At 44.3% G+C, this 15048-nt stretch overlaps 1 protein-coding gene across 1 annotated transcript in view; it reads left to right on the forward strand.

Annotated features, from left to right (window-relative positions):
- The window catches only part of baiap2l1a (BAR/IMD domain containing adaptor protein 2 like 1a), a 75346-nt gene that overhangs the window by 45013 nt on the left and 15285 nt on the right, over window positions 1–15048 (forward strand). The window contains exons 4-9 of the mRNA XM_039773930.1: window positions 6484–6545; window positions 8976–9047; window positions 9148–9282; window positions 12289–12441; window positions 12743–12892; window positions 14888–15014. Coding sequence (XP_039629864.1) covers window positions 6484–6545; window positions 8976–9047; window positions 9148–9282; window positions 12289–12441; window positions 12743–12892; window positions 14888–15014 — 699 coding nt within the window. The remainder of the gene's footprint in view (window positions 1–6483; window positions 6546–8975; window positions 9048–9147; window positions 9283–12288; window positions 12442–12742; window positions 12893–14887; window positions 15015–15048) is intronic.

Raw genomic sequence — 15048 nt, forward strand, 5'->3', positions numbered from 1 at the left:
CCTTTTACGCCAGATGTAACGGGACATTTGCCTTCCAAAAGTTCAACTTTTGTCTCATCAGTCCACAAGGTATTTTCCCAAAAGTCTTGGCAATCATTGAGATGTTTCTTAGCAAAATTGAGACGAGCCCAAATGTTCTTTTTGCTTAACAGTGGTTTGCGCCTTGGAAATCTGCCATGCAGGCCGTTTTGCCCAGTCTCTTTCTTATGGTGGAGTCGTGAACACTGACCTTAATTGAGGCAAGTGAGGCCTGCAGTTCTTTAGACGTTGTCCTGGGGTCTTTTGTGACCTCTCGGATGAGTCGTCTCTGCGCTCTTGGGGTAATTTTGGTCGGCCGGCCACTCCTGGGAAGGTTCAGCACTGTTCCATGTTTTTGCCATTTGTGGATAATGGCTCTCACTGTGGTTCGCTGGAGTCCCAAAGCTTTAGAAATGGCTTTATAACCTTTACCAGACTGATAGATCTCAATTACTTCTGTTCTCATTTGTTCCTGAATTTCTTTGGATCTTGGCATGATGTCTAGCTTTTGAGGTGCTTTTGGTCTACTTCTCTGTGTCAGGCAGCTCCTATTGAAGTGATTTCTTGATTGAAACAGGTGTGGCAGTAATCAGGCCTGGGGGTGTCTATGGAAATTGAACTAAGGTGTGATACACCACAGGTAGGTTATTTTTGAACAAGGAGGCAATTACTTTTTCACACAGGGCCATGTAGGTTTGGAATTTTTTTCTTCCTAAATAATAAAAACCATCATTTAAAAACTGCATTTTGTGTTTACTTGTGTTATATTTGACTAATGGTTAAATGTGTTTGATGATCAGAAACATTTTGTGTGACAAACATGCAAAAGAATAAGAAATCAGGAAGGGGGCAAATAGTTTTTCACACCACTGTATATAAATAAAATGTATTATTATTATTATTATTATTATTGTTATCATGCATTCTTATGGAAGGAGTTGCTCATTAGGAGCCGGCGTTGGGCATAGGTTTGTTTCTGCCGAGAAGCTTTATAAAGGTAGCAGGAGGGCGCACACTCTTTTCCATGGGAGCAGGATTAGTGCATACACTCTCTTGTAATACTGTAGATTGCTCAATAAGAGCAGGCATTGGGCAGATTTTCCTGATAGCTGATAGACTGTGGCTTGTGCTCTAGGAAGGGAAGAAGTGCATCCTTGTTTATGCTAAGCAGCAGGAATGGGGCATATAGTCCTTTCTGAGGTGGCAATGATAGATTAGCCATCTATCTCTGTGAAGAGGATTACTCATATTCTGTTTTGTGTATTGTATTTACCGAATTTTTGACACCTATTGCACCCCAACTTACCGGGAAAGGGGTCTCTCTTTAAATTGCCTTTCCTAATATTTCTTTCATTTTTTCCCCAACAAGGGTTTTTTTGGGAGATTTTTCTTGTCTTCTTAGGGGGTCGAGGCTGGTGGGCTGTCCAAAAACAGGGCCTGTTAAAGTCTATTGAACCACTCCTTGTACAATTTTGGACTATTCAAGAAATAAATTGTTGTTGATTTTCTGTTAAGTTGCTCCGCAGGAGCTGTCACTGCCCATACACTCACTTCTAAGAAGCTGCTCCATAGGAGCAGTCATTGGGCAGGCACTCTGTACTGATCAGTTTTGCCAAGGAGGTGAGCCCAGAAAAGACACTCTTCAGTTGGGCTCCACAAATAGTAAGCCAATGGATGAAGCGAGGCCAGGGGGTTTTCATTATTTACTACTGACCTTTACCCTATAATTTTTCTGCCAGTTGCCACTCTCCTTTGATCGGTCTGTCCTTTACAAAAGGCTTCTGTTTGTGTACAGAGGGTGCCTTCTCACCTGTCCACTGTCTCACTTCTACCTTAAGATGCTCCTTGGGAGACAGCATGGTCTTTGTGTATAATCAAAACAGTAAGCCCATACAGGTCAAAGATGTCATCTTTCTGTCTGCCCTGTTTTGTCACTGAAGATCCCTGATGGCCAGTAATTGTCAAAAAGGTCATCTTTCTGTATGTCCACTCACTTTTTCGGTCATCTTGTATGATGAACACTTTTGTGGAGTAGGCTAACATTCCTAAACCCACTTAATCCAGTTTAGGGTCATGGGTGGTTGCAGTGTGATAGCACTGAGCTCAAAGCAGGAGTCCACCCTGGGTGGGATGGCCATGCAAACCCAGATTGATTTGTTGAATTGTTGTCTTCTACTTTGTGGGAGAAGATTGCCCGCACATGCTGCCCACTCCTAAATGGATTCCTTTGTGTAAGAACGTCGAGAGAGCACCTTCCTGTGTCAGTTGTACTCACTGTGACAGCACATTGGAAGTGTGCCCATTCCCACGCGCCTTGGGTGGGTACATTGGCGCACACCTGCCGACTTGCCACTGTTTACCATAAATAAAGACCTTTCTTTGCTTTGAAAGTGAGAACAATAAATAAGCTGCATCATCAGAGAGGGACAAGCGCTGGAGCTGACAGCAGGGCTGTCCTCGATTTCTGCTTTATTTATTTATTTTAGCTTGTCAAGTGACTCTTCCTAAAGCGAAAAGAATCGCAGTGAGGCGGTGTGTGCAGCAGTTAAAGAGATTGAGCAGCATCGGCCCACTTGAAGGGATCTCGAGGCCTGAAAATGGGCAAAGCTGATGCTCCCTACAGGCCCTTTCATGCTAGTATGTCCTATCAGGTCAGTGAGGACATCTTCAGGTGTGTCCCAGATGGTCATTATCTACATATCACTTATGGTCAATGGGTTTGGATGCTAGCCTGGATTCTGGGTATTCTTGGGAGTCCTCTAGCCAGCTCTTTCTTTAATGGTCATTAATACTGTATGTCCTTTCAAGACATTATGTCCGTGTGGGTCAAAGAGGATACATGTGCACTTAGGCTCTCTGTTTGTGGAGATGGGGACATTTAAAGTGATCTGCTGAGGTGCCTTGGACAATCAGGCCTCAAATCTTTATGTCCATTCGAGTCCATACAGGTCAAAAGAACATCTTTCTATATGCCCACTTGGGCATTTCTTAGGGTCAGTGAGCCTCACTGGTTAATTAGCACTCAGAGCCTTTTACCCAACTGTCCCTAATGGTCAATGAGGCTGGTGGTCTTTGTGTATGTTCAAGACAGTAAGCCCATACTGGTCAAAGATGTCATCTTTCTGTACACCCTATTTTGTCACTGAGGATACCTGGTGGCCATTAATTGTCTAAGAGGTCATCTTTCTGTATGTCCACTCACTTTGTCAGCCAGTGAGGCTCTCTGTTTGATCTACTGCACCACTGAAAACACTCGGTGGCCAGTAAGAACCCAGTTACCTGTATCCATGGTCTTTAGTGGGAACATCTACGTCACATCATATACTGAGGTCCTTTGTCTATAAATTTTTACAAGATGGTCCAAGCTGTCATCTTTCCAAATGCTGATTCACTTTCTGGGTCACTGAGCCCCACTGTGTGCCCTGCTCTGTCACTGAGGACACTTGGTGGTCAGTAAGGACCCAGTTACATGTATCCTTGGTCCTGAGTGGGGACATCTGCATGGCATCACCCTAAGGCCTTTTGTCTTTGTGTCTTTTCAAGATGGTCAATAAGGACATGTAGGACTATGTACCCAAACTTTGTTATTACAGTGACCACCACTAAAGCATGAAACGCCTTTCTCCAATGACCGGTGAGGCCCTTTTTTCTTAGTTAGAGGGAACATCCTTCTTTGTGTCCACTTCTATATTCCTCTTCAATTCCCTGAGGTCTCTATTTGTGTGTGACTGAGGACACTTGTACCTGTCATCCTACCAATAAGAGGTCAACAAGTCCTTGTTTGTCTTTGTGTCCTCTGGAGGTCAGTAAGGTCTATGTGCCACAGCCAAGCATGTCACTAGTGGTCAGCCCCTCACTGAGGATGCTTGGTGAGGACACTATATCGCTGCCATTCACTGGAGACATCACCCTGTATGTGCCTACTGGTCAATGGTGGGGTTTTGGCTTTGTGTCTTTTTGACCCTGTCTGACTTAGGTGATCAGTGAAGCCATCTTAATATCTCAAGTTGGTCTGTCCCAACCTTCCAACAAGGACCATTTGTTCCACCACTCAATTACTGTAGACATTTGTCATTGTGGTGGACACTGTGTCACTCTACTGAGGAGTCTGTGTGTGTCCGCCATTCAGCCAATGCTAACTCCCAAAGAGCCCCTATTGCTGTTTCCTGTCTGTTTTGTATTTTATTATTCACCAGTCACCCTAATTGGTTAGAGTGACCCAGTGCCAAGCTGGCATGCTCAACAGCTTTATTTAATTATGTATTTAAAACAGTCCATGGCAGTGCTGCTAATCACTGATTCACAGTTTGGTGATAAATCACATATCATTGGCATTTACCTCCCCTGACCCTGCAATGTTTGCTTCTAGACATTTGCTGGCTTTTACATGTGGTTGATTCAACTGGACACTAGCTGTTGACCATTCTCTTGCTGCAAAACAGATACTAGCACACCAACAGGCGCCTTCTGGTGATCAATATGAACCATGCAGCTCTAAGCTAATCTGTGAAGGAGAGCGAGAAGGCAACATCTGTGTACCCCAGGTGGTAGACGGTGTGGTTACTCTGCGCATATCTGTCCAATTTCTGTCTACCATGGTTGGTGGACAGTTTAATCATAGTCATACTGAATAACTACATACTTGTCCATTTCAGAGCTGGGCCCACAATGGATGGCTTGGTCATTGAGTCAGTACTGCTGTAGGGTGGCAAAGTATCTCGATCATCTGGAGTTACAAGATTTCCCATGATGGGCAATGTGGTCATTCTGTAAACCATCACAAAAATTGGCCTTCAGAGATCACTATGAGTTGCCGAGGTGGATGATATGGTCACTCTGTAGCTCATTTATGTCCATGGACTCTACCAAATCTGCTAAAGAATTCATAATGGATGGTACAGACATTTGTTTAGACTGTCATGAAGTACTGTACTTGCTTGCTGAGAATGAACAATGTGGCTATTCTGGTTTTACAAAAGGAATTTAGATTAACTACTGGACCACCCAAAGTGTTCAAGATGGATGGCATGGTCTGTGTACTTATGTGGAGTTATGTGGTATTCCAGAATGGGCAATGTGGTCACTCTGTAGATCATCTTGAATTCATTTAGGTCCATGTGCTTTAGATGACTACTTTGAGTGCCTGAGACGGAGGTGTCAGTGATGATGATGATGATGATTATGATGGGGTGATGTTCCCAAATTATCTGAAACCACTTGATTGATTAGAATGACCAGTAGGCCATTCTGAGTTAGTTTAGATCCTTGCAGTGTTCTGGACCACCTGAAGAATCTTAGATGAATATTAGGTCAGTGTTTTTGGGTTATCCTTAATTGTGTCATTGTGTTTAACTATTAAGAGCTATTTGATTGCCTAGGAGGGACAGTGAGCTGACTTGGTAGGTCCTCCTGATTCTGCTGAGTTCTATACTCTCTTATGACTACTTTGAGTGTCTAGAGTAGGTGTTATGGTCACTCTGTTGCTTATATTGCCCAGGGATGATTGACTGGAAGCACCTGACTACCCAGTGAGCTCACTCTGTGGGTCATCTTCAAACAATGCAGAGCCATTGGTCTACTGGACTACTTGAAGTGCTAAAGATGAACAATATGGGTGCTCTGTAACTCATTCTGAAGATGAGCACATCTATGGCCAGTTCTATGTCTCACTGAGAGCCAAAGGTGAATGGCGAGTGCACTGTGTAGGTAGCTATGGAGGAACACTCATCTGGAACTACTTAAATGCTCTGCATGGGCAGTTTGGTCAGTTTGTGAGGCACACTGTACATGTCTGAGACTGACTCTACCCTGCTGAGTGCTGTAATGGACAGTATGGTCCATCTTTAGGTAGTAGTGAAGGAGATTAGTACAAAAACTGTCCTGTTTGATGTCCTTGACTACCCAGAGTGGACAGTTGGTATTTTAATGTTCTTTACCTGGAAGAAGGTTTATCCACATACTCTTCTCGACAGCAATATCTACTCAGAAGCATGTTCTGGTTACTCTGTATACCTTACTCTAAAGACCTCCCCACATCTTCAGACTAAATATCCAAGATGAACAGATTGGTGGCCCTGAAGATTACAACAATGGGCTTTTGTTCCTCTGGACCTTCTGCAGTTTGGCAGTGGACACTGGGTGCCTTATTGTAGGAATACATTTCGGCCGAGATGCTTCTTGACAGTGGTGACCACCCTTAAAGGGCTTACATGTAAAGTACAGTTTTTACAGTTCTGCTAACCTATTCTTCTTGGAACTGTTGTTCACCCTGTAAGGCACTATATGACTTTCAAGATGCATGTTTTGGGTATTTTGTTGCTGTGCTGCTCTGTGCCACTGGCTGCCTCCTCTGTCCATTTAAGATGACATTGGTACCATTGCAGGCTAGGTGGGGGCTGCCCGGGCTCCACTCCATCTGTAGGCTTAATCCTAAATGTCGTGTCGTCTCTCTCTCTGTCTGTTTAGGTGAAGTGCTCATAGAAATCTCAGACTCCCACAAGAAACTCAATCTGGACCTGGAGGACAATGTAGGTGATGTGGTGGTAAACCTCTCTTAACCAGATTCTACTCAGGGTCACTCTTTTTCTATTTAGGTCCTGTACACAAAGTTTTGATTGACCACCTCTCAGATTGCTCAAAATATCTTGAATGCTCTCTGTCCCCCCACTCTCTTAGTTCTCCTTCTTCCATTGGTGCTCGCTCTGCTGTGTCTAGGAGACTCGTCTTTCTTCTCTGCTGCCTGCACGTCTTCTGTCCCTTCCCATTCCTGCTCATCCACATGTGTTCGTTCCTCATGAGAGCCCAAAATCCCACTGTCCTCTGTCTCCCTCAATTTTTACTCTTTCCTTTCAACCATTGGTGCTCACTTTGTCCACAGTGACACTCCACTTCCAACATTAGTGCTCCCAAGGTCCACTCACGGCTGCTCATCCTCAGTGCTGTTTCTTCCCTCTGCTCACTCTCCTCATCCTCTTATCATGCTCAGTCTACTCTATCCTAGGTGACACTCCTCTGGTTCCTTCAGTTCTCATTGTCCTGCTGATCCACAGCTGTTGTTTCTCCACTGTACCCTAAATGCTTCCTGTGCTTATGCTCTGTGAGTACTTGCTCATTCCTCCATCTCTGGTGCTCACTCTGCTCTGTGCTAGATGGCACTCCTTTTTCTCCTTTGGTGACCACACCTTGTTTTTTTTGTTTTTTAAGTCATCACACTCATGCTCAACCATTGCTGTTCTTCCTCTTGGTTACCCCTAATTCTCCTTCTTCTCATGTCTTCCAGTTCTTACTTTTCTCCTAGTGATGTCATTCTGTCATGCACTGAAAGATGCCCCTTTTCCTCTTTTGGTGCTCACATTTCACCTGTTCAGCATGCCCGCATGTTCCCTCAAAACCCCAGTTACTCTTTCTCTTCTATGTACTGGCTGTTCAATGTCACCCCTCTGCCTCAGCACAAACTCTTTGCCTTCTGCTACTGGTGCTTACTCCATGGTAGGTGATGCTCCTCTTTCTCCTTTGGTGTTCACACTCCTCCTCATCCCCTTTAGCCAAACTTCTTTCTTTCCCTCAGGACTTTTCCACCACTTTTGGTGCTCAGTCCTAAGCTGAGGCTCCTCTTTCCTCTTGATTGCTCATATCACTCCTCTTCCCAAGTCCTCACTCTACTGCTCCATCACTGTTGTTCTCTCTCCTAATCAGCCATCATACCTGCTGTTTCTCCCCACACCCAACTGTTCACTGTCCTCCTTCTCCTCACGCTAGGGCTCACCCCGCTCTACCCCAGGTGACCCTCCTGTTACTGCCCTTTTTTAGATTTTCATTGTCTTCCTCAGTAGTTACCTTTTTTCCTCCTCTTTAGTGGTCGCTCTGCTGTACCACCTTACTCCTTTTCAGTCCCCTCTCCTTCTGCTCTCTCAGTAAGTTAGTCTTTTCCTCTTGTCCCTTTAGTGCTCATCCAGCTCTGCCCCAAATGGCACTCCTCTTTTTCTTTTGATGCTCAGTGTCATCCTATGCCCTCCTTATTTTCTTTTTTCCTCCCCCTCCCTTTAGTGCTTACGCTGCTTTACCCAAATGAACTCTCCTCGTACTCCTCCTTCTCCTTTAATACTCACTGTCCTCCTGCCCCTCAGTAGTTGCCCTTTTCGTCTTCTTCTTCTTAGCGCTCCCCCCTACTGTATACCAGGTGGCCCTCCTCATTTCTTCGATGTTCACTCTCGTCTTGCCCCCTCAGTATTTACCCTGTTTTAGTGCACACCTGGCTCTGCCCCAGATGGCACTCCTGTTTTTCCTTTGATGCTCACTGTTATCCTGTGCCCTCCTTATTTGCTGCTATCCTCTTCCTCCCTTTAGTGCTCACCCTTCTTTATGCAAGTTGACTTGCCTTGTACTCCTGTTCCTCCTTTAATGCTCACTGTCCTCCTGCCCCTCAGTAGTTACTCTTTTCTTCTTCTTCTTCCTAGCACTCCCCCCTGCTGTACCCCAGGTGACCCTCCTCTTATTCCTTCAAAGTTCACACTCCTCTTGTCCACTCAGCAGTTGCCCTTTTTAAGTGCTCACCTGGCTCTGCCCCGAGGGACACTCCTCTTTCTTGTTCCCATTTGCTAATACTTCTGCTCCCTCCACCCCACTTTGGCTTTCTGCCCCTGGTCCTTAATTGCGAGATGCATGTCCATTCAGTGAGTTATGTTTCTCCTTCACCCGAGAACTGCTGAGCTCACTCCTCTGAGAGCTGTCTCTATGCCCTGACTAATAAATAAAATGCTCCACTCTTGGCTCTCCTTTCCTCTCCTCTTTTTTCCCTCGTAAGTTATGAGCTTCATAAAGGGACAGCAAAACAAAACATCAAATAGGTTGTCCTGTGTCCTTTTAAGCCTGCTGCTTGTGTTCTGATTGGGTCCCGGGGGTCTTCTGGCAGGTTCCAGATGCCTAGTGTGACAGCCCTTTGTGTTCCTTTTTTACAGTTTAAACGCTTCCACAAGGAGATCATCGCTGAACTGGAGCACAAAATTGAGCTCGACATGAAGTACATGAATGTGAGTTATGGAGAACACCAGGGGCTTTTTAACACAAGGAGTTCACTGGGGCGGGGGGCTTCTTGATTCCTGATACTGACCTGTTGATATTAATTTGCAGGCAACCCTCAAGAAATACCAGACCACGCATAGAGACAAACTGGACATGCTAGAGAAGTCAAACTCGGAACTGAAGAAACTTCGGAGGAAAAGTCAAGGGAAGACCGCCACCAAGTATGAAAAGTTAGAGAGTGAGGTGAGTGTGACTTTCCAGTGTTGGGATGTCTGGGGTCCTCGTGTTCCTCTTCTTGTGGACAGGAAGAGTTCCTCTTGGACCCTGAGTCCCTGACTCCTCAGGTCAAGTTTTGATGTCAGGTTTCTGTGAGTGCAGTCTTTCTTCTGGGCTGTCCTTAATGTCAGAGACCTTTGTGTCGTTCACCTTCTTGTTTTGGATGTCAAGGGTCTCCAAGATTTCCTTCTGTCCTCTACATGATGCTGAACATCTTGGTAATTTCAAGTTCTCCTACTTTCCGTCCACTTCTTGTTCAAGCTGTGCCTTTCCTGGTCAGATTTCAAGTGAGACCAAGACATTTTTGAGGTTATTTATTTTGTCCTCTCTCTTTTCACGTCATGCTTTTCTTCTTCTGCGTATCTTTCTCCCTTCCTGTTGTGGAATTCTGGGGTGTCCCCATTGTATTCTTCCTACTCTGGAAGTCCATTGCTCTAAACTTCTCCTACTCCTTCTTTGAATTGCTTTAGTTCCCCCCATCACTTCTTTCCCTTCTTCTGGATCCTCAGAAACTTGATGATTCCGGCTTTGTCTGATGCCTGTAGGCGTAGGATTTGGAGGCTGAGGACGAAGAGCTGCAGATGGGTGAATCATTAGCAGGCGACTGGCACCAGCTCACTTTCTTCTTCCTCTCTTCCTAAATGAATCATCATGGGCACCATTGCTTAGGCAGGTGGCACAAACACGTTTAAAACAATCAAACAAACACGCTCCGATGGCTTTGTGTCTGTCAAGCAGCGGCACGCAGATGGAATAAAGGCGGAATCATTCCAGTGTGGCTTTGTTTGTCACAGGTGGGCGAGAGCTTGGTACCAAGGCACCTGTTTTGGCTCCGTCAGCCCAGCTGTCACAGCTTACTGTGCAGGAGCTCTCTCCAAGGCCGACATCTGTTTACCAGAGAACGTCAACGGCGGGCTGCTGAGGCCTACTGCCTGGCATGCGGCTGGCACTACTGCCAGCTCCAGAGCCGTGTCCATGTCAGCATACGGTTGGCCTGTGGAGCACTTTATGTGCACTGAAAATCTCTCATCCCTCCTTCCTCATGTTTGCCCTCCCTCACTGCAGTGGCCAATGAGATGGGTACTTGGAAGTCTCCACCCCCTCTACTGATCACAAGGGTTCTGACTGGAGGTGAACGCAGGTGCAGGAAGTGTGGAGGGCAGCAAGAACCCTTGAAGCCAACTGTGCGCATATATAATAATAATAATAATAATTCTTTGCATTTATATATTTGTAGCTGCACATGTGTAATGTGTGTGTATGAATGCATGGACGCAAACTTCATGTATAAGCGCACACACATAGATGTGCATTATTTTCTTTTTAACTGTGCCTTCAAATACATATATGTCAATAATGGCATGTTTGCTTTGCATGTGTCTTTGATGTTTCTCCTCTAGAAGAGCATGGAGTGTAGCAAGGACCCTGAAGGAAACCTATTGTATACTTGTCAGCGTATGCATACATTATATGTTTAACTGGACATGCATGTATACCATACAGTGTGTTAGAAGTTAGAAAATACACACATTTATATTCACTGGTCCAATATACCATCCTCTCTGGCGGCGTAATCTTTTTTTCCGTCCTTATAGTTCAAGTCAGATAATTTTCTGTTTATTAATTGAAGCTCCCATATGATTTGCTCAGTTTTGGTCGCCACGATTTCTTGCCTATAGAATGTAAACAGGAAATTGGATCATTTGCTTTTCTTGCATGCTGCAAACACTGGTAACTATTGTTCAGATATTTTTGACTTCAGCTTTTTACTCAAAAGTGATGAAAACTATTGAGTGGGCATGTCTTGTAATGGTATCATCATGCTGTAGGAGCGTCGTGTAGCTTCTCTTTGGGGATATGGTAGTCTTTTATAGTGAGTGTGTCTTGTAGAGGGTGTATCTTGTAGTGGGCAGAGCATGTGTGAAGGTGTAGGTGTGTCTTGTAGTGAGCTCATCTTTTGAGGAGGGTGTCTTATAGTGGCTTTATTGTTTAGCAGGCGTGTCATGCAGTAGGAATTTTATGCAGTAAGCGTGTCTTCTAATAGGCCATGCAGAAGGAGTGTCTCGCAGGGGGCATGTCATGCAGTAGAACTGTTGTGCAGTTGGAGCATCAGCCAGACGCTTCTTGGAGTTTTCACTGTATGAATCATGTGACATAAACATGCAATCCTATTGGCTGTTCAGATGAGCTCTTCAATCACAGCGCTGCAGCTGGAGCCGTCTCGCAGATATAGTGGTGAATGAAAATTGCATTGCAGTAAAAAAATTAATAAATAAGACAATAAAAAAATTCAAAGCAAAAAACCAATAGTAAAAATGATTTTTAGATACAATAAAACCCCAAATTGGGCAAAGAAATGCTTACAAACTTACATTTCCCAGTACTAAAAAAAATAAGTGAAGATTGCAAGAGTCTGAAATAGCATAATGTGTGTGTATATGTTCATATGGTTTCATGGAGAGGCAGGCTGTGAACCAGGGTCTCTGTGTCGGTAAACCGGGGCTTACCCAGTTAAGCTAAATTAAAGGGGTCTCGGTTCACCCAAGTCAACAGGTAGGCTTCTGACTCCAATTGCAACTGGAAGGGTCTCATATTACATTGTGGCACTATGTCTCTCGTCCTCTATTTCTTTCTCTTACTCGCCCTCTGTTTCTCTCTTTATTCTGACAGCCTCTATGCCCCCCACACCCCATAGTATGTATGGCACGCCGTTTTAACTTGTGCTCCTTCATGTATATACTGTATGTGAATGGGTCTGTGCGTCTGAGGTCGATGCATTGTGTGTGAGTGTGTGTGTGTGTGCTCAGCCCTGTTTGTATATATCACAGTATGCACGTTTGTATCTGTGTCTACATTTCCATGCCTGAGGGTGTGCGTGCTGTCATCGTTCTTTGCTCCATAGCATCTGTGAGTGACTGTGTGATGCATTCATTCTATGCCCAGTCTGAGCCATTTGCTTTGCTTCTCCCTCAGTACGTGGAGACCATCACGTCGCGGCAACTGGACATGCAGCAGTTCATTGCAGAAGGCTGTCGAGAGGCTCTCCTGGAGGAGAAGCGTCGCTTCTGTTTTTTGGTTGACAAGCACTGTACGCTTACATCCAGCATCTTCGGCTACCACAGTAAGGTGAGGAAGTGGCTCTCTGCTTTGTAAGCAAGTAAAAAGGCAGATTGGATCAGGACTGTTGCATTCTCGCGCTTTGTTGGAGGATCCTTTATACTGCTTTTCATCTTCACTCTGCTTAGGAAAGGAGGAAGTGGGAAAGTTGTAATGGTAGGACTTACGCCTTCATGGGGAATGTCGTTTTTGTGATTATGTGGTTACGTGCCTTGAGATGATGTGAATGGCATTGTAGCCCTCAGGCATTTTGGGTGACTGTTGGTCAGAAGCCCCAGTTGAAAATTGAAATTGATTTGATTGGTTACAGGCCCAAGAACTTCTTGGCAAGAAGCTGCCCAACTGGCAGGATAAGTGCACTGATGCCACCAAAGTGCCAGACACCATCTTGACGATGATTGAGGGCATGAAGAGCTCCAGCACACCACAGCCCTCCCCTCACCCTGGGCGGTATAGCATGGTAAGTGTGGGCTGGAGAGAATGGGAATGTGGGACACAGTAGAGGGAGGACTAGTAGATGCCACGTGTCACCCATGATGGCTGGATATTCAAGAAGAATTTGTAGTAGCGCAATCTTGGCACATGCTGTCAATGTGATCCAGTACTTCAGGACATCGGGCATGATACTGACTGGTGACCCTGATTATTACCCTTGTCTGTTTATTTTATTGATGTGTCTGGTTGATGCCACCTTTGAATTGTCTTGTTAATGCAGTCTGCTCCTACAATTACCAAACCAGTACACCAGGGTATTAATGGACATATTTGATCACCATATAAGTATAATTGGTAGCCTACTGTATATCTTAACCCAACTTGGATGCTATGCAAATTATATTTTAATAATGTGCCTTTTGGTATCCTTTTCCCAGAACTCAAGTCAGGTTTATAGTGCCAACCCAAAATCTCATTAATAAAATCCCAGAACTTGGGCACACAACTTCATTTCACCCTAGAAGACCTGATGGCTCATTAGTTCTTTCTGTTATACACCCAGTAGATTTATAGTGGTCTTTACCAGAACAAGGATTGATGTTTTGATGCCACATTAGAATATTTACATGATCCTTGATTAATCCGTAGAAGATAGGTAAACTTATTATTAGTGTTACGGTTCTTTGATGGCCTTCAAAAGTCTCAATGGACATTGTGATGCCCACCCCATAATATTTTTAATTTCTTGATGCCACCTCTGAAACTGGGTGGGATCATTCATGTCACTCAAAAAGGTGCACTGTTTCCTTGATTCTCTCTTGTCTAAACCTTTGCTATGTTTCTGTAATCTCCTCAGAAGACATGTGCCCTTTTTGGTGCCATTTATGGATGGACTTCTTGATGAATCTACAGAATCTGTGTGATTATTTTTGTACCAGTCTAGATGATATGATTATCCCTTGGTGCTCCCCTGTTCACTTTCATAATGTTAAATTGGTCTCTGTCCAGAATATTGTTAGACCACATGGAGCAAATCCAGAGAACTTGTGCATTTCATGGTACCATTTCAGAAAACTTATGAACCTCTTCATGAATCCCTACAACTTGGATGGACATTTTAGTTCTTGTCTAGAAGATCTAATTATTCATTGACCCTCCTCTCATCCTTTCCATAATGTTAAATTGGTGTTGGTCCAGAATACTGTTAGACCATATGGTGCCAATGTAGAATGCTTGTTCCCTTCTTGGTGCCATTTCAGAATATTTATAGGCCTCTTCATGAATCCTCTTAATTTGGCAGGAAATTTTGGTACCAGTCCAGATGATCTGTTCATAGTGCTCCTTTCCTCCCTTTCCATGGGCATCTGCCCAGAATAATGCTAGACCATGTATTAATTATCCCAGAACTGATGCCAGTCTACAAGTTTCATTGGCTTCTTCATGATCTATAGAAAGTAGATAGGATTTTTGATGCTCATCCAGAATATTTGATGGTTTCTTGGTGCACCTTCAACCCCAAATATCCTTTCACAGATATTAATGGGCTTTCTGGTACAGATTTTTTGGAGTCTGCTATTCCACTTCAAAATTATTTTTTAGCTGGCTGAAGAATATTTCTTAGTGTCCATCCAGATAAAATAATGCCTTATTGGTGTTCATTACAGAACTTTCTAGCGTCTATCTAGGATATTGCCAGACTCCATTAAGCCATGTCAGGAACCCTGGAACAATTGGAGATGCCACCCAAATTATATTTTGGGCTTGTCATTTATGCCCTAGGGCACTAATCATTGTCTTTAAGCCTAATAGGTGTGCCTGAGTTTTGTTTTTTTTATTCTTGATCCTGTGTGTTTATTATCTTCCTTAGCTGTAAAGAGAAGTTTTTTGCTCAGACTGGGTACATTTTATTGGTAACATGTTGACCGAGTCAATATTTACAGAGGAATACTGAAGTAAGACTGTGGGGCTGGCTCACACCGAGAGACCTAAGGAAATTCTAAGCAGCTTTGTGTCCTTACAGAGCACAGAACCTCCAAACCCGCCCCCTGCTCCAGCACTGAAGGCACATCCCAGCCCCCTAGTGGACATGTTCAACCACACAGAGCAGCCAAAAGTGAGCTCGACCACTGAGAAGAAGGCCACTAAGGGTAAGTGTGTCTGGGGGTAGATGTTGAAAGGCTA

Source organism: Polypterus senegalus, chromosome 13 (genome assembly GCF_016835505.1).
Source record: "Polypterus senegalus isolate Bchr_013 chromosome 13, ASM1683550v1, whole genome shotgun sequence".
In the NCBI taxonomy this organism is placed as follows: domain Eukaryota; kingdom Metazoa; phylum Chordata; class Cladistia; order Polypteriformes; family Polypteridae; genus Polypterus; species Polypterus senegalus.